Source organism: Nansenia antarctica, assembly GCF_963989245.1.
Source record: "Nansenia antarctica genome assembly, chromosome: 4".
In the NCBI taxonomy this organism is placed as follows: Eukaryota; Metazoa; Chordata; class Actinopteri; order Argentiniformes; family Microstomatidae; genus Nansenia; species Nansenia antarctica.
The window spans coordinates 65,076,956-65,096,955 of NC_137689.1; the positions used below are offsets into that span (position 1 = coordinate 65,076,956).

General features: G+C 47.4%; 1 protein-coding gene across 1 annotated transcript in view; it reads left to right on the forward strand.

Moving 5' to 3' along the window:
• The window catches only part of dym (dymeclin), a 77,814-nt gene that overhangs the window by 26,301 nt on the left and 31,513 nt on the right, over window positions 1–20,000 (forward strand). The window contains exons 9-13 of the mRNA XM_080530316.1: window positions 2,258–2,443; window positions 4,256–4,434; window positions 5,988–6,113; window positions 9,669–9,782; window positions 9,893–9,987. Coding sequence (XP_080386442.1) covers window positions 2,258–2,443; window positions 4,256–4,434; window positions 5,988–6,113; window positions 9,669–9,782; window positions 9,893–9,987 — 700 coding nt within the window. The remainder of the gene's footprint in view (window positions 1–2,257; window positions 2,444–4,255; window positions 4,435–5,987; window positions 6,114–9,668; window positions 9,783–9,892; window positions 9,988–20,000) is intronic.

Genomic DNA, 20,000 nt, shown 5'->3' on the forward strand with positions numbered 1-20,000 from the left:
TTCTTCTCCAGGCCAGAGAAGTACATGCCATATTGCATTATTGTGTTTGTGTGGTGGGCAAGACAGGCAGGGCAGGCAGGCCAGCGAAGGGGAGGGACGGAGGGAGGGATGGAGGGAGGGATGGTGGGGGGGAGGGATTGAGGGAGGGAGGGAGGGAGGAGAGTCAGTCAGGAAGCACGGCTGCCAGGGCCGGACTCTGACACCATCGGTCTAGTCTCTCTGGTGCCAGTGATGAACAGAGGTCAGTCACAAGGGCTGCTTATCTCTTTCTCCCCCTCACTCTCTCTCTCTCTCCCCCCCCCTCTCCCTCCCTCTCTCTCTCTCTCCCTCTCCCTCCCTCCCTCTCTCTCTCTCTCCCTCCCTCCCTTTCTCTGCCTTTCTCTTTCTCTCCCTCTTCCACTGTTCCTGTCCCACCCCCATCAGACACCACACCATGATACCACACCATGATACCACACCATGCAGGGTATTAGGAATGGTGCTGGGCAGTAGAGGCTCTGAATCATCGGCTGGTAGAGAAAAAGGTGTTGGAGGCTGGGGATAGAGGCTGGAGATGGAGGCTGGAGATGGAGGCTGGAGATGGAGGCTGGGGTTGGGGACAGGCTGGTGCTGGGGATAGAGGCTGGGGCTGGGGATAGAGGCTGGGGCTGGGTTGTTCTTAATGTTGTTCTCTCCTGCAGAGGCTGTTCGTTTATGTCCGTTGGCTGAGACATTGTGGCAGCTCTCTGCCCACCAGATCCATACAGGCCAGCCACAGGGCATTAAACTTGGAGTCAAGCCCTGTCACACACACACACACACACACACACACACACACACACACACACACACCATATTATATACCCATCATGGACATCTTACATACACACATACACACACACACACACATCCTACGCATACACGTATACACACACACACACACACACACACACACACATCCTGTTAGTCAGTCAGTCTGCTTTAACTCGTTTAGTGCAGAGGGTCGCCCATATAGTCAACATTCTAGAGTGCAAAGGGTGACTTAATACACCAAAAATGCATCGGAATTATGTTGCTTCAAAATGTTGTTGCTAGGTAAATACCACATAAACTTGGCACACTAGGTGGTGAGTGTTCCGGAATTCTCTGGCAGTTAGTGAGTTAACAGCTCACATTGACGTCGTACAAAATCCCCCAATCACGACTGAGGTACTCAATACAGGCTGACAGAGGAACACATGAGAGAAGCCTTGATAATCAGAGGAGTTAACACCGTCAACATATTGACCACAGCAATTTACCCACATTGATTGGGACTGCTCGGCTTCGCTGGGGAAAATGTCCTTTTCTTCTGTTCAGTTCCGTCTTGGACCTCTAGATGGAGACAGATCCATTGCCACTTTGAAAGACTCTATTCGTTTCTTTCCTCAGTGCAGTGTAGTACTGTAGAAGGTATTCAGAGCATATAGAAATCGAAGGACGGGCTCATTCATGCATGGAACGAAATGACGGTTTCCTCTTCTACATTTTTCCACATTCCGTTTCTTTTTTGTGACATTCCCACATTCTTTCTGCTTGTGTCTGTGTGCTTGTGTCTGTGTGCTTGTGTCTGTGTGCTTGTGTCTGTGTGCTTGTGTCTGTGTGCTTGTGTCTGTGTGCTTGTGTGTGTGTGTGTGTGTGTGTGTGTGCTTGTGCGTGTGTGCTTGTGTCTGTGTGCTTGTGTCTGTGTGCTTGTGTCTGTGTGCTTGTGTCTGTGTGCTTGTGCGTGTGTGTAAAAGACTTCTTGAAAGTGGTACTTAGTAGTGATTGTGATGTACGGTTGTTTCACATTAGGCCAAGTAATACCAATCAATGTGGGTAAATTGCTGTGGTCAATACGTTGACGGTGTTAACACCGCTGATTAACAAGGCTTCTCACATCTCTCTGGAGTGTTTCTCTGTCGGCCTGTTTAGAGTACCTCAGTCATGACGGGGATGTTGTACGACATCAATCGTGAGCTGTTAAAGCGTACTGATTGTGTGTCTGTGTCTGTGTGCGTAAAATACTTTACTTGGGAAATTGCGATGATTGTGATGTATAGTTGTTTCACTTGTGTGAGTGTGTGAGTGTGTGAGTGTGTGTGTGTGTGTGTGTGTGTGTGTGTGTGTGTGTATGTGTGTATGTGTGCATGTGTGTATGTGTGTCTGTCTGTCTGTCTGTCTGTCTCTTCTGCATAAGAGTGTCTGCTAAATGATTCAAATGTAAAAAAAAAAAAATATGTTTCCCTGTGTGTTCCAGGCGGGCTGTGGAGTGTGTTCACGCTGGGCGGTGCCGGCAGTAAGCCAGGTGTGGAGCAGGACCAGAACCCGCTGCCCCTGTCCAATCAGAGTCTGCTGCTGCTCTTGGTTCTAGCGAATCTGACGGACGGTCCGGACTGGCCCAACCCCTACAGACAGGCGGTCACCTGCTTCAAGAACACACAAGGTGAGGGGGCCTGCCTGCCTGCCCGCTCAGGCGCAGTATAGATAGCAGTATAGATACTCATGGCGTGACGTCTCACAGCTCTCTACTGCGGTACAGAAGTGTGTGTCTCCAATGGGGTTTCCAATCGTCTTTTAACTATGATGGTGATTGATGGTGATGACTGCTAACTATTTGGATAATGATGCCCCAAACCCATGAAAAGGTTTATTGAAACAGTTAGAGCAACAGCTGTCGAAAGTGGCCAATGGTAAGCTGTTTGTAGTGAGGGTCAACAGGGAACCCCAGTAGAGGGGCGTGGCTTCAGATATCCGGGATTGCCTACGGCTATTCACTACATAGAGCAAGCAGCTAGCACAAGTCCTGCTCTCAACTGTCAGTCTTGTTTAGGGCTGGGTATCGCCACTGATTTCCCAAAACGATTCGATTCCGATTCACAGCTCACGATTCGATTCGATTCCGATTCGATTTAGTTACAATATCAATTTTCCTTGAATATGAAGAGATTCTCAGAACTAATGCTATAAATGGTTCAAGGAACCCGATAACATGTAGCATTGTTAAACATATCAATGTTTACATTAAGAATTGACTCCAAAGCAGTAACATGAATGTACTTCTTATTGGAACATAAATGAACATCATTGACCAACATTTTGCTAAATCAGACACTACAAAAAGTGCTTTTTAACGTGCTTTACTGCAGCCAGTGTAAATAAAGGGGCTACAAACATAGCCTATCGGTAAACAAGACATCACATATCCCTCAGGACTGTCTCAAATAGCTTATTTGCATAATATATATACTGTATATATATATACAAAATAAAAATGTGCAAAACTCTAACGAAAATAGTGCAATAGATGAGGGTATTTTGGGGAACAAAAAAACACATTGTCAACCATAATGTCCATGAAACTAAAGCCCTTTATTACTGCTTTCTCACTTTTTGGAGATTGGAAGATTTTATTCAGTAATAAACATAATTGGAAAATCAATGATTATTAAAATACTGTAGTATACAGTAACAATAAGTTAGTGGAAACACCACAAATCTACGGAACCACTTATTGAGGCATCACCCTGACGTGAAACATGGAAAAGAGGATCCGAAACAAGCCTCGCTGATAAAGTGGCAAGTGATTGTCAGGTACGAGTCCATTGCTCTGGATGTCCAGCTGTCACACGTTATGGCAACTCTCTCTGCTGGCTGGAGTGAAGTTGCAATGTCACGTTTCACCTGCGCGGACATGTCTGGGACTATCACTTCACTCAACTGTTTGCGTGCCGGTAACACGTAGCGTGGTTCTAGTACACTGACGACGCTGTAGTAATTTGTTGGGCACGCGGAGAATTTGATTGTAATTTGCAACCAAACGTCTTTATCAGCGAGGCTTGTTTCGGATCCGCTTTTCCATGTTTCACGTCAAGGTGATGCCTCAATAAGTGGTTCCGTAGATTGGTGGTGTTTCCACTAAATTTACACAGCTTGCATATGGCTTTGCTTTTGTCCTGCTCATCTCTATCGTCATCATTTTTACATCCAAAATGCACCCAGACATCTGCCTTTAAGCCTGGTCGTTGCGTGAGATATGATACATTCTTGTAGCGCGAGATCTGGCCACGAGATCTCGTTGCGGGTTGAAGCTGCAAGCAGCAAAAACAAAACAAAACAAAAAAAACATGAAAGATCGAGCCCGAGTCTTGTTGGTTTACGTGTGTGTGTGTGTGTGTGTCTGTGTGTCTGTGTGTGTGTGTGTGTGTGTGTGTGTGTGTCTGTGTGTGTGTGTGTGTGTGTGCCTGCCTGTCTACAGATACGTCTCCTCTGCCCACGGAGCTGCCCCACACCTTCCAGATCAACTTCAACAGCCTGTACACAGCTCTGTGTGAGCAGCAGCGTTCGGACCAGGCCACCCTCCTCCTCTACACCCTGCTGCACCAGAACACCAACATGAGGACCTACATGCTCTCACGCACAGACATGGAGAACCTGGTCAGACCCCACTTCCCTTCAAAACCCTCCAAACTTTATTGTCCATTTGTGGGGTACAAGGGAGATTTATTGTTTTAAAAATATTTTATCAACCAGTCACTCCCACCACTATATATATATATATGTATATAAATTATATTTCTATGACTCTACAGAGACCAAAAACAACACTATTTTCAGTCATCACAAAAGACGTCACAATCTCAAACGTACAATCAAGCGAGGCGTCGTTGTGAGGTTGTGTTCTCTCCGTTTTATCTCCCACTGCTCAAAAAAATCCTTCTCCCTCCTCTCCCACGCCGCGGTATCACCCCTACCCCTGGCTGTGAGTGATAGCAGAACAGATTAGAGATATCGACGACGTAACTCTCGATAACGAGGCGGAGATAGCCTTCCTCCTTGACGTATCGCTCAGCGGCAGGCCTCTTCAGAGGCGTCGCGTCGTTAACCGATAAAATAAACAGATAATACGTCTTTTTGATGTTGGCTTTCAATCCGAATGCTCCTGTAGCGGAGGCTCTCTATTCCTTAGGGCTCTCATTATATCTCCGTAGCCCCGACCCAAGCTAGACTCTGCGTCAAGGTTTCTACGTCTAAAATGTCCAAACTACAAGATGTTATCAGCTGTAACATCATTACACGGGGATGATGCAGACGCTGCAAACCTTCGGCCGATTCAAACCCGTGCCATTCGTGATCAATAATGCAACGACGTCAGTTCATCTTGTACAAATCGTTTCATGTATTCTCCAGTCTGCCCCCCCCCCCCCCCCCCCCCAACCCCCTAGGTTAGCGGTTAGCATTACCTATAGATGACTTGGGCTGGTGCCTATATGCTAACGCGGTTGTCTATTGGCTCAGGAAACCAGAGGATGGGGGGGCAAATGCACTCGGGGTAATCTTAGTCATCCGCTTTGTCTCTGCCTGTCATTGTTTCCCCCGGCTGACATAATGGGGCTCAGTGGACAGCTGGTCCTGCAGGGTTGGCTGGCTGGGGCTTGGCAGATGACCTCCCGAGCACAGCACGGCTGAACTGTGTGAGAGAGGGGAGGGGAGGAGGGGAAAGAGAGAGAGAGAGAGAGAGAGAGAGAGTTAGAGAGTTAGAGAGAGAGAGGGAGGGAAGGAAGGAGCACCACCCACCTGTGACAGAGGATCATTTCCACACTGTCGGCACCCACTCCCCCTCAGAAAAAACCCTGGGCCGATGCTAAAGGCTTGAAGACAGACACACACACACACACACACACTTTCAAGTGCAGTGTACTTGTCGGGGCTGGCTCAGTGCTTTGTCGGTGTGGTCCCCCCACCTCCAGGGCCGAGCACCACACACTGGCTGCAGTGCTGCACACTGTCTCTCGCACCTCGTCTCTCACACCTCGGCCTGTCTGCGGAAGGTTCAGCTCTAGTTACATCAGCCTAACACACCATGGAGACACACACACACACACACACCCCAAATGTAGCGCTTGGCCCCATCTTCTGTGTATGACATACCTTATAGCAATATATATATGGTCTTAAGACTGTGTGTCTGTGTCTGTGTCTACCCTCAGGTGATGCCCATCCTAGAGATATTGTACCACGTGGAGGACAGGAACTCCCACCACGTCTACATGGCCCTCATCATCCTCCTCATCCTCACCGAGGACGACACCTTCAACCGCTCCATCCACGAGGTGGTGAGTACCGTAGCCCTTATGCTAGGCTAGGAGCTAACCTGCTCTGCCTTGATGAAATAGCCCTATTAGTCACAGGTAACTTATGTTATGGACTGTAGAAGCACACCGCTAGGCTAGGGTAGGCCAGGCTAACCTGCTCAGCCTTTATGAAATAGACCTATAGACAGTCACAGGTAACTTACAGTAATACCCCGCAACCACAGTAATACCCCCCAACCACGGTAATACCCCCCAACCACGGTAATACCCCCCCGACCATGGTAATACCCCCCGACCATGGTAATACCCCCCCAACCACAGTAATACCCCCCCAACCACAGTAATACTCCCTCAACCATGGTAATACCCCCCCAACCACAGTAATACCCCCCCAACCACAGTAATACCCCCCCAACCACAGTAATAGAGCATAGACTCCAGTCCGCACTCCCATTACCTCCAGACGTGTGAATCATTCCTGACATTTTTAAACCATTTCCCTCTCTCCCTCTCCCTCTCTCTCTCTCTCTTTTTCTCTCCCTCTCCCTCTCCTTCTCCCTCTCTCTCTCTCCCTCTCTCTCTCCCTCTCTCTCTCTGTACGTGCTGAGCATATCGAGTTGCGCCGGGCAGCGCTGCATATGAATGCATCTCTCTATAGCAGACTGCGGAAATCCTCGAGCCCTCCCCGGGACTTGGCAGCCAGACCTCTCCATAGGTTTTTTGAACAGAAATCCATTTCACATCGGTTCCTTTTTTCTGTTGACATGTCATTTCCAGCAAGTTTAATGTGAACTGGGGTCAGTTGGTTATGTCTGTGCAGACAGAGGGAACAGAGAGAAATCTATATGGACTGTGGAAGTGTTGTCTGGGGGGTTTGGGGCTGTGGGTGACCTGGACAACAGCAGCATGCTCTGGTGGTTTGTTCTTCACGCCACGGTGATGTTGTGTCTATCAGTCGCCGTTGGTTGTCATCGAGCGCTTAGAGGGGCTTGTCACGGTGACATTGTGGAGTGTAGCATAACACCAGATGGATAGACGGAGGGGTGTGTCTGTGTGTGCGATGCTGCACACTGGTCAGTATATCACTAGATGATGCCTTTTGTTTTTGTATATATAGTGGATTACCTCAGATTGTGTATTAGTAAAACATGCACAGCTATGTCATTACATTTCCATATTCAAGGGAGAAGTGGTTTCTCCTGGATAGATGGCTGGACTCAGTATCCATCTGCCACAGTGCCAGGCCAGGATTAAATCATACAGATCCTTACGACCTCCTCCTCTGCCAGCCGAGCCTCACTCTTGACAAGTAGCGTTATTAACGCGGTCGCTAGGCGCCCTGGAAACACAGTGTGGACAACATTGGCGTCGTCGAGACGGGAGAGTCATCCATGCAGCTGTTTGACATTACAGCTCAGCCTGCCGCTACCGCTCACCTACAGGCTCCACACAGAACACACAACATCACATGTGTCTGTACCAGGGGAGGCTGGGGGAGGTAGAAATCGGAGGACGGGGCTCATTGTAATGCATGGAATGGTAGACCCCTATCCCAAATAACTCTCCAGTGGGGCGAAAACAGTGGACACGGCGGCAAGGAAAAACACACAAAACAGAGCCTGTGTTTGTGTGTGTTTCGCCTTCAAAGCCTAACCCTAACCCATCATCAGAGCCCCCCTCCCCGCCATCGTGACCAGGTCAGGGTGACCAGTTACCGCAGCTTGACGACAGTCTGACCACACCACATGTCTGGGTCAGAGGACACACAGCCCAATCCCAGATGGCCTAACCCTCGATGCTCTTGTCCAGATATGAGAGATTAGGACACAGTAGGTGATATCAATAGGGCAGACTGTCAGAGCTGGAATGCGTGGAGATGCCCTATTGCTTACATCTATCAAATCCTCTCTGATTTCCGCAAGTGCACAAGCAGTAGGGGCCAGGGGACTGTTTGGGATCAGGCCCATAAGTGACTCACTGTGACTGATCTCAGTGGTGACTTCTTAGAGGTGCCTACACAATGTATGGTCAGTCATGCTTGTGGACTGACTCTGACCTCTGACCTCAGCGCGCCATGACTCTGATGTCCTCTGATTGGGGGAGACTATTCTGCTCTTCAGTCTGTTGACTCTTCAGTCTGTTGATTCTTCTTCAGTCTGTTGCTCTCCTTCAGTCTGTTGACTCTTCAGTCTGTTGACTCTTCTTCAGTCTGTTGACCCTTCTTCAGTCTGTTGACCCTTCTTCAGTCTGTTGACCCTTCTTCAGTCTGTTGACCCTTCAGTCTGTTGACTCTTCAGTCTGTTGACTCTCTTCAGTTTGTTGACCCTTCAGTCTGTTGACTCTTCTTCAGTCTGTAGACTCTTCTTCAGTCTGTTGACCCTTCAGTCTGTTGACTCTTCTTCCGTCTGTAGACTCTTCTTCAGTCTGTTGACTCTTCTTCAGTTTGTTGACTCTTCTGTCTGTTGACTTCTTCAGTCTGTTGACCCTTCAGTCTGTTGACCCTTCAGTCTGTTGACCCTTCAGTCTGTTGACTCTTCTTCAGTCTGTTGACTCTTCTTCAGTCTGTTGACCCTTCAGTCTGTTGACTCTTCTTCAGTTTGTTGACTCTACTTCAGTCTGTTGACTCTACAGTCTGTTGACTCTTCTTCAGTTTGTTGACTCTTCTGTCTGTTGACTTCTTCAGTCTGTTGACTCTTCAGTCTGTTGACTCTTCAGTCTGTTACTCTTCTTCAGTCTGTTGACCCTTCAGTCTGTTGATTTTTCTTCAGTCAGTTGACTCTTCTTCAGTCTGTTGACCCTTCAATTGGGTTGACTATTCAGTCTGTTGACTCTTTTTCAGTCTGTTGACTCTTCTTCAGTCTGTAGATTTCAGTCTGTTGACTCTTCATTCTGTAGACTCTTCTTCAGTCTGTTGACTCTTCATTCTGTAGACTCTTCTTCAGTCTGTTGACTCTTCTTCAGTCTGTTGACCCTTCAGTCTGTTGACACTTCCGTCTGTAGACTCTTCTTCAGTCTGTAGACTCTTCTTCAGTCTGTTCACTCTTCTTCAGTCTGTAGACACTTCTTCAGTGGTTGTTTTCATGTGTGAAGCAGCAGCCCAAGACTAATTTCCCCACTCTGGGGACACTAAAGTATATCTTATCTTATCTTCTTCGTGTCCCTTTCCGCCCTTCCATCATTCTCCAGTGCCAGATGAGGGTATCATCTTCAGGAAGTAGTATGGGCCCCAGACATGACGTCATTGGTACAGTAAATGGCCATAAACATTGCAACAGAGCTGTCATTTGAGATGGAGAAAGAGAGAGAATAACACTGGATACATTTATGGCTCATACGATACTTCCTGTTTCTGTGACAGTGATTGTATCTCCTCAGAAACGGTTATCTGAGGACATTCTGATTCTGGTCATTCAGTGGGACAGTGGTAACTTCACTGCTGTGAAGTTTGAACTATTCACCTCCCAGCTGGGTGTCCATTTTGAATTTTTTCATGTATTTATTTTTTCTCTCTCTCTTTTTCTCTCTCTCTCTCTCTCTCTCTCTCTCTCTCTCTCTCTCTCTCTCTCTCTCTCTCAGGTATTGAAGAATATCACGTGGTACTCAGAGCGCACGTTGACAGAGATCTCCCTGGGCAGCCTGCTCATCCTGGTGGTAATACGCACCATCCAGTTCAACATGACCAGAACCAGGGTAAGAGACCTGAACAAGCACACACACACACGCACGCACAGTCTCACACACAAATGTGCGCACACACACATCATATAATTTCAAGAAGGCTATCCTATGTATTTTTCCAGGATAAATACCTGCACACCAACTGCCTGGCTGCCCTGGCCAACATGTCCGCCCAGTTCCGCTGTCTGCACCAGTATGCCGCCCAGCGCATCATCAGGTGAGGCCTCACCCTTTTTTGCTCTCTCTGCACCCTGACAGGCCGGGCCGTAGCCTGCTAGCATGGAGCCACACGGCCTCTGTGACCCACCGGCAGACTGCTGCCCCGCCTTAGTAAGGTCTGGGCTCAGCTTGCAGGCTGGTCTGGATGTGTCGGGGAAGGGGTGGAGGGAGAGGGAGGGGGTGGAGAGAGAGGGAGGAGGGGGAGGGGGAGGGGGAGGGGGGAGGGAGAGGGAGAGATGTACAGAGAGGTGGAGGTGGGGGGTGCGGTGTAAGAGAGAGACAGGGTAAGAGAGGGAAGGAGGGAGGACAGGTACACTGACCAGACCAGAGAAGAATCAAACAAAAGGTATATGGAACCAACATCCTCATCAGGTTTAGACTAAGAGAATAGACTCTTAGTTTTATCTTTTGGTTTTTGTTCTGTTCTGTTCTTAACAAGGTTGTCGGTAATCTCTCTTCTCTCTCTTCATCCATTACTTCATTTGGAACAAATTCAGCCAACCAAAGTAGATGTTAGCATGCTGTCTTAGCGGGGCCCCTCGCCACCCCCCACCATGCCACATACTTTTGGTTCTGCAGATTCCCCGCTTCAGTTACATTGACATTTTTGGCATTTAGCAGACGCCTTATTCCAAAGCGACTTACAATCAGTACATTTGACTAAGTAAGTGAATCATCATCATCCACCAGTCGTAGCAGGAGAAGTAACAGTTGAAAGAATTACTGCCTACTGCATACAACCTCTAGAATGACTCCACTTTTGTGTGTCACTTGTGTGTCACTTTTGGCCTTTACAAGTGACCAAGCCATCCACTCCCTCCCCAGCAAGGTGACCAACATGAACCATAGATTCCCCCAAACACAACATTCCCACATTTCCATAACAACTGTTCATAACTGGGAGCGTTGATCAAAAGAGCAGGGCGATTATTGGTTTAAACAAACACTGTTTTGTGGTTTCTGGTTTCTGATTGGCTGATTGGCTACAAAACGCTGGTGAAGTCATACGCATTTTACTTTGTGCCAATGGCCATTTTGGTAATGCGCATGATGGAATTAAGCACCAAGGCATAAAATAAAGGTCAGATTTTAAGGGGAATCGTTTTTGGTAATTATTCTGTTTTTAAAATTCTCCTGAAGGGTGGAGTCCTACAGTATGTTTTATGATGATTGAATTGGAGATTTGGCCTCTCGTAATGCCCTGACGGCTTAAAACACAACACATTCCAGATTGCCCTGGTAGCTTCTAATAAATAGACACACACACACACACACACACACACACACACACACACACACACACACTCTCTCACAGTCACCTTGTCTCCACCCTTAAGATGGAAAAGTTGATGGTTATAATGAGTAAGTAAGAAGAGTAGGAAACGTTTCACGCCAAACTGCTCTCCAGCGCTAGCCGTTGGAAGGCTGTACCTGTAGCCGGTAGTTACTGCATACTGTAGACCACTAGCCTGGTATGCACAGATCTGAACACGTGTGAGTGTGCGTGTGTGCGTGCGCGTGTGTATGTCTGTGCGTACGTGCGTGTACATGTGTGTTATGTATGCAATTGAGACTTGCGCGTGCGCGCGCATGTGTTTAACATTGGACAAAGACATCATGACTGTGGTGGTGGTGTGGTCTAGTGGTGAGGCAGGCCATCAGGCAGGGTAATGACTTCAGGCTGTGGCAGGAGAGGATGCTCCTGTCTATGGGTTCAGACTGAGCATCTGACGGGCCAGACCAGTGACTCATACTGCACAGAGACCATTGTTTTCAGAGTAGGCCCCGGTCAGGACCACACACACGCACACACACACACACACACACACACACACACACACACACACACACACACACACACACTCACTCACTCACTCGCAAATGCACACACATGCACATACACACTTGCATCCACGCACACCAGCTCACACACACACACACTTTGGCCACGCTCACTGTCCGTCACGGGACAATGAACCGCAACGACCACATGAGAGCACACCACTCCTCTTCCTCTCATCAATGCCTTCAGGAATTTCTTCCGATGCTGATTCTGACCGCAGGGAAAATGGAACAGGAATAGGAGTGTTTCCGTAGGCTGATTGACACTGACACACACACACACACACACACACACACACTATGTGGTGTTTTATGACTAAGAGAGGAACACAGTACGTGTGTTTCTTCTCCGGCTGGGTCGTGGATGTGGTGAAGGGGTAATTGAACACGTACATGATTGCTGGGGGAATTTCCTGAAGTAATTTTCCAAATGCCAGATTTGCAGCATCTCGGTGATTTTCTGTGTTATTAATCGACTCTAAAGGAGAGGGGTCATCGCTAGGTTCCTATATATATTGGAAGTGAGGCAGCAGAGGATGAAAATGCTTTACGCCGCGTTAGTGTCCGCTGCGCTGCTCCCATCTATGGCCAAGCCGGCCCTGCGGGGCAGTGACATGGATGTGTCAGTAACTCACACGCCGCTTTGACTCTTCATCGACGCATCTCCGTCTCCTTCCACAGACTCCATGCCAACTGTACAGGGAGCAGTGTGACTGGAGCAGGGGCGGTGGTAGCCTAGTCGTTAGAGAGGCCGGCTAGCAATCGGAAGGTCGCTGGTTCAATCCCCGCCTCAAGAGGGAGCTGCATGTGCCCTTGAACAAGGCACTTAACCCCTAATTGCTCCAGGGGCGCTGACTATGACTCACCCTGTTCCTAGAGCAAAAAATACCAAGTTCCAACAATTGACTGACAAGTCGATTGCATGGCAAATAAAACATGTATTTAAAAAAAAAACTCAACCTCACCACTTTCTTCTCTGTGCTTTCCCAGTCAAAATATCCCAGTTGAAATGCACAAATATATTATATTCTTTTTTAATTTATTCTTTTTTTCAAGACAAAACTGGTACACAGTTGGAAAAAAAAACAGTCGCTAGCTGGTGGAGGTAGAAATCGAAGGACGGGCTCATTGTAAATCATGGAATAGAATGACGAATGGTGTCAAACCTGTGTTAGTTACCATTCCTTATTCCATTCCATGTGTCCCAATGAGCCCGTCCTCCAAAATTCTACCTCTACCAGCCTCTACTTGAAACAACAGTATATGCAGGCGGTGAAAAAAGCAGAAGGGCTTGACAGTTGAAATCTGACCTTTTTGTGAGAAACTCATCAAGTCATCAAGTGCATAACTGCCGGTAGCCTAGGGAGAACAGTCTGGGTGACGAGTTAATGAGTGTCACTCGGGGAGAGAGCACCAAATCCAATTAAGTTACTGCCCAAGGCCAGTGTTTAACTTCTCCGGGGAGAGAGAGAGTGAGGGAGTGGATTGTCTTGTTTCTGACTGTCACTTATGACTGTCTATTACCATTAGCATGGCTGTAATGCTTTCAATCAACATTCTCAGACAACTCTGGCTGTTCTTCTGCAACGGACAACCACAGACTCATCACCTCGGCTCCCTTTTCCATAGTTTTTCTTCCCCGTCTTTTCAACATTAACCCCCACCCCCACTCCTTGTCTTACAGTTCCACCAGCCGCCACATGCAGAGCTACTTGTGTTTGCTGGACAATATGTATTTCCCTCGCTCTGGCTGGTCACCGTGGGCGACGCGGGGGAGGAGCTTGCTCACTTGACCTGCTCTCTCTTTCTCAAGTCCTATGCTGCCAGGTTAATTAACCAGCTTGACTAACACCCTCTTCTGTTCTCTCTCTCTCTCTCTCTCTCTCTCTCTCTCTCTCTCTCTCTCTCTCTCTCTCTCTCTGACTTTTTCTTTCTCTCTCTCTGCCTCCCGGTGTCCCAATTCTCAATCCTCACTTACCACTGAAGTGTGTTCTACCCCGACACGGATTTAAATGCATCGGATTGGTGGACTGGTGGAGGAGACCATGCTTAAACACCGAGCTATGCTTTTAAATCCGTAGGGGGTAGCGCACAAATGCACACTTCAGGGAAGAGGGTGGATAATTGGGACCATTGGCCTGCCTCTTTTTCCTAGTCTAATTTACATACAGCTTGCATGCACACAGCCTGGTTTGCTTTGCATGCTGGGATGGTGTGTGGATAATCGACTTGCTGTCTTTTTGAATCTCCATCTTTATCGTTTTTTCTTGGCATTGAGCACAGCTCTTCCCTAACACATTTGTATCCCCTTCGATTGGTTCATAACGCTGTGTAGTCCAATCGACTAATGATTGGTTATCCCTGGGAAATGACTTGGACTTATTACAGTACGAGAATCCCTTGGGTCCCAAACAGTTCCAGAATACTCACCACCTAGAGTGGCAAATGTTTAGCAACAGTACTTTGATTGGCTACAAAATGAATACAATTTCGGCATTTTTGGTGAATAAAGTCACTCCATTTGGGCACTAAATGAGTTGGTGATATTAAACACTGATATATGTACCTCCCTCTGCTAGTGCCATCACATTCAGCATGGAGTCCCTCCCATCCACTCCCTCCGCCTAGGACCCTCATTTGAAACAGTTGACATGGAACATTCTCCACCCAGTACTCATGTCATGAGACTGACGGACGTCCCGACCACGTAAAGCCATGTCTGTCACTGAGAATAGAATAGGGCTAGCGTTAGCGTACCAGCGGGTGGACAGTGTGCTTTGTTGTTGTATTCTAGGTGGAGCTGCAGGTGTGTTCTCAATGGCCTCTCAGTCAGCCAACAGCGCTTACAAGAGGCCCCATGGAGCCAGACAGACACACCCTCCACCATGTCACTGTAGCAGCTACAGTCATGGCTCTATTCCCCTTTCATTAGTTCACCCGGCCTGGACAGAAGCAGTGATAAGCCTCCTCGGTGACCTCTCCTCTCTTGGGTGGATGGTGTTGACATGTGTACAGGTGGAGCGCTCTGCTGAGCCCTTTTTCAACAGGACATTAGGCCACCGGCTGTTTTGTGCCCCACAGTGTGACGAGTATTTTGTCTGTCTGTCATTGTTGTGTTTGTGTGTGTGTGTGTGTGTGTGTGTGTGTGTGTGTGTGTGTGTGTGCGTGTGTGTGTGCGTGTGCGTGTGCGTACTTTGTTGTGTTGGGGAGACGAGCTGTGTGTGTGTGTGTGTGTGTGTGTGTGTGTGTCTGTGTGTGTGTGTGTGTGTGTGTGTGTGTGTGTATGTGCATGTGCGCCTGTGTATGTGCATGTGCGTGTGTGTGTGTGTGTGTGTGTGTGTGTGTGTGTGTGTGTTAGGGCTGCACGATTTGGGGAAAAAATCGAATTGCGATTATTTGGACAGATATCGCGATTGCGATTAATTTGCGATTATTTATTTTTTAAATAGCAAAAAAAAAAAAAAGGGAGTTTTTGTAAAGTGTGGCCATATCTCCGGCTAGGAAGGTCGTATCAACGTGCAGTTTGTTTGTACGTCTTCAGGGGACTTAGAGGCTCCCTCCTCTAGCACCCCCAAGCTACGAGTGAAAGAACTAAACTTACATTGGGTTGCTTTAAAGTTGGGTTGCTTTAAAATCAAGCTTCAGATTAAAACATGTGATGGAGCATTACTAACCTGACTCAGGTGGTTTGTTTCACACAACCATCTAGGAAAGCTTAATTGGAAGCTGTTTGGAAAAGGGCAGGTACTTTCAAAAAATACTTGGCAGGTGATTGGATGAATCTGTCTATCACCTATTTTCAGAGAGCATTACCACATGATACCATCAAACTATTAACTGCTCTAATTCTAATGCAAGGATGAGAACTTAAAAGATATGAATTGTATATCTCATCTAGACAGGTGGCTACTTTCTACGATGATCCAGCTATTAAAATGATCATTTGGGGATACACTGTGACTATAACTGAAAGGACCACATCTAGATGACTCGGTCAACAGTCGAACTGATGAATGATAGAATGGTGGTCTCTGACTATGGAGCACAGACACACGTCACCTTGACTTAGGAATCTGTGACATACTTCAGCCCAAGGCTAGGCTAGGCTAACCTCTGCGTCTTTAAAGCCGGCTGGTATGAACGAATGGTATGAGGTTATGCATACAGGACACATTCATGTTTGACAACAGAACAGTTAACTTCCATGTATCCATAAGCCTGCTATACAATATAAACACCAACCCGCAGGTTGCTGAGACTGTCAACTCTGTGTCTGTACTTTAACGCCGGGTTAGCATGAGTAGCTAAGCTAAGCTACCGTCTCGAAGACTACAAGTTAGCTAAGCTAAGTTTAAGGCTGGACTAACAGCACCGACATGCACTTGGCTGGTACAGTTAGTATAGTGAAATTGTACACTTACCTGTCGCAATTATAACATACTAACGTTTATCATACGTCCAGTAAGCCAAGTGGTGTCTAATTGTCTCCGTTACGTTAGCCCAAAGTCTCATAATAATTGGACTGACTGTCGTGACACAACCTATGCCTGCGTTCGTAAATTCGCTCTGAGAGCGCCGGGTTCAAAGTCATAAAGAGACCAAGTAATTTGATTGGACAAGAGGCATTCCATGAGTGCTGATCAAATTTCCAAAAGAGGTTTTAATCTCAATGTGACTTCCTGGTCAAATAAAGGTTTAAAAAAAAAATAAAAAAATCGCAGGCAAATCGCAGGCTTTGCGATTAGCTAATCGCATCATTTCAAATCGCGATTTCGATTTAAAATCGATTAATCGTGCAGCCCTAGTGTGTGTGACTGCGCCAGTAGTTCCGGGCCAGTTTGCTGGCACTCAGTAGGTCAACCTGACACAGCTCCCAGGCTCTCTGTCTAAATGTCCCAAATGACTGGAGTCTAGACCAAACAGCCACAGTGGAACAGGCCGGCAATGTAATGGACAGCAGGTAATGGACAGTAATGGACGGCAGGTCACTGAGACTTCAATGGAGTGTGTCTGTGTGCTCCTGTGTGTGTGTGTGTGTGTGTGTGTGTGTGTGTGTGTGTGTACCTGTGTGTGTGTGTGTGTGTGTGTGTACCTGTGTGTGTACCTGTGTGTACGTGTGTGTGTGTGCGTGTGTGTGTGTGTACCTGTGTGTGTGCGTGCATGACTGCGCCAGTAGTTCCGGGGCAGTTTGCTGTCACTCAGTAGGTCAACCTGACACAGCTTCCAGGCTCTCTGTCTAAATGTCCCAAATGACTGGAGTCTAGACCAAACAGCCACAGTGGAACAGGCCGGCAATGTAATGGACAGCAGGTAATGGACAGTAATGGACGGCAGGTCACTGAGACTTCAATGGAGTGTGTCTGTGTGCTCCTGTGTGTGTGTGTGTGTGTGTGTGTGTGTGTGTGTGTGTGTTTGTGTGTGTACCTGTGTGTGTGTGTGTGTGTGTGTGTGTGTACCTGTGTGTGTACCTGTGTGTACGTGTGTGTGTGTGTGCGTGTGTGTGTGTGTACCTGTGTGTGTGCGTGCATGACTGCGCCAGTAGTTCCGGGGCAGTTTGCTGTCACTCAGTAGGTCAACCTGACACAGCTTCCAGGCTCTCTGTCTAAATGTCCCAAATGACTGGAGTCTAGACCAAACAGCCACAGTGGAACAGGCCGGCAATGTAATGGACAGCAGGTAATGGACAGTAATGGACGGCAGGACACTGAGACTTCAATGGAGTGTGTCTGTGTGCTCCTGGGTGTGTGTGTGTGTGTGTGTGTGTGTGTGTGTGTGTGTGTGTGTGTGTACCTGTGTGTGTACCTGTGTGTGTACCTGTGTGTGTACCTGTGTACCTGTGTGTGTGTGTGTGTGTGTGTGTGTGTGTGTGTGTGTGTGTGTGTGTGTGTGTGTGTGTGTGTGTGTGTGTGTGTGACACTGTCAGTGGTTCCGGGGCAGTTTGCTGGTCCCCCCCCTCAGTAGGTCAACCTGACACAGCTTCCAGGCGCTCTGTCTAGACCAAACAGCCACAGTGGAACAGGCTGGCCCTGCCACCGGTGGCCAAAACAACCGTCTACCGCCGCTCCCCCCGGCCATGACTGCCACACACCGTCCCCCCGCCACCCGACAACAGACCCTGTCTCACAAAACAAAAGGATGTTGTTGGGTTTTTTCATTGTTCCAAACGGACAGCGCATGCCCAGACCTGATACACAATGCCCTGCGTGGGGGCGGGGGTGGGGGATAATGCATTAAAACGCGGTGTCATTTCTGAATGATGAAACCAGTATGTACACATACTGTCAGATAAAAGCTGTGAATCTCTACTTTAACCTTGTTAGTCGTTGTCAGACTTTGAAATCCAAGCTTTTTGGAGTGGAGAGCCCGAAAGAAGTCGCTGTCCCGTGACTTGGGCAGGGCGCTGCACCTCCCCGTGAGCCCTCCCCCAGCAGGGCGTCTAGCTCTCTCTCTCTCTCTCTCTCTCTTAAGCCGCTCCAACATTTTGGAGGCGACAGAAATTTGTCATGTGAACGGCTTCCATGAAATATGACATTTGTTTTTGTGTGTGTGTGTGTGTGTGTGTGTGTGGTAATAAGAGGATTAATATTTGTGCGGCGTCAGTCGCTCCGCAGCTTAACCCCGGTAGGAATGCGGAGCCTCTAGACGGGTGCTGTGGGCCAGGCGCTTCACACCAGGCTTAACTCAGCTCCAGACAACAGTCGCTGTTTGACCTGTTACACACCGTACAGTTGCATTTCATTTGACCCTCTTTGAATGATTCATTAATCAGGAGCAGGAGGGCCAACAGAGCAGGTGTGTGTATGTATGTGTGCGTGCTTGCGTGCGTGTGTGCGTGCGATTAAGCCATGCTCTCCCCAGTGTGTGTCCTCTCCCCCACCAGACTGTTTACTCTGTGCTGTTAGTTATGACTGAGTGTCATCAGCAGCCATCTGCTGTGAGGAGAGTGGATGGAGAGCTGTCTCTGGCAGTGCACACACTAACACCTCACCACTGGATGAGGAGGCTGCAATCAATTGATTTAATGATCTCTCTTGTGTGTGTGTGTGTGTGTGTGTATGTGTGTGTGTGTGTGTGTGTGTGCGCGCACGCACGCGCACACGCAGAAAAGCAAGATTATGGAAGTGTGTTAGTTAGTAAAGACGGTTGTTTGACATGGCTTAATGAAGGCGGCTGTATCCTTCTTATCTGGAATCTATGCACTCCTTTATTTGTTCATGTTGATAATATGGTATGTTGAGATTTTGCGGTGTGTGGAGGTAGAAATTGGGAGGATGGGCTCATTGTAATACATGCCATGGAATGAGGAATTTTATTGTGTGTGTGTGTGTGTGTGTGTGTGTATATTGTTGCGTGTTCATGTGTGTGTTGTCTTGTATACCGTAGAAGGTCCTTGGCCCAGACCTTGAGACAGCGAGACATAATGTACAGTGCTGCTTGAAAGTATGTGAACCCCTTGTGCAATATAGATTATTTTTTATTTGACATAACAGGTTTATGTTTACCAGTTCTATATGTTGGTTTAGAGGAAATCATGCGTGTAGTAACAAAAAAAAGAAAAGTAAATTATAGAGGTGGGACGCGTTTAAAAAAAAATGTAGCGAATTAATTAGAGGCTTTGTAGTTGATTAATCTAAATTGTTATGCGCATTTTAAGCGCATATCAATATTTGACATGAGAAGCAACAGTTTTCAAGTCAAATGGATTTGGCATATGAGTGAATCAATGAATAGACATATACATAAGTTTAAAGCAGCAAAATCCTGTTTATTTTAGCTACACAGACCAACAGATCACACAATGTACCTAACCTAATGTTACACTAACCCTCCCCTACCCACCCAAATATCCTTGGTCAAAATAATAAACAGACCAACAATTTAACATAGTCACAAGTGCCATCTAAAATGGTAAAAAACAAAAAACAACAACAGTACCCTTCACAGTCACAACAAACCCATTGGTCTCAGGATACCTCTAAGCCTACTGCTTCTTCTGATTCAGACAAACGTTGACAAATGTTGACATTTTCAGAGCTCAAGGCCCTCTTTTTTTGCACTATGTTGTCTGCAAGGGAGAAAAGTCTCTCACAAGGGACAGAAGTGGCAGGGCTGAAAAAAAAAAAAGCGTTTAGAAAGTTATTCTTTTTTCTGTAATTAATTAATCAAAAT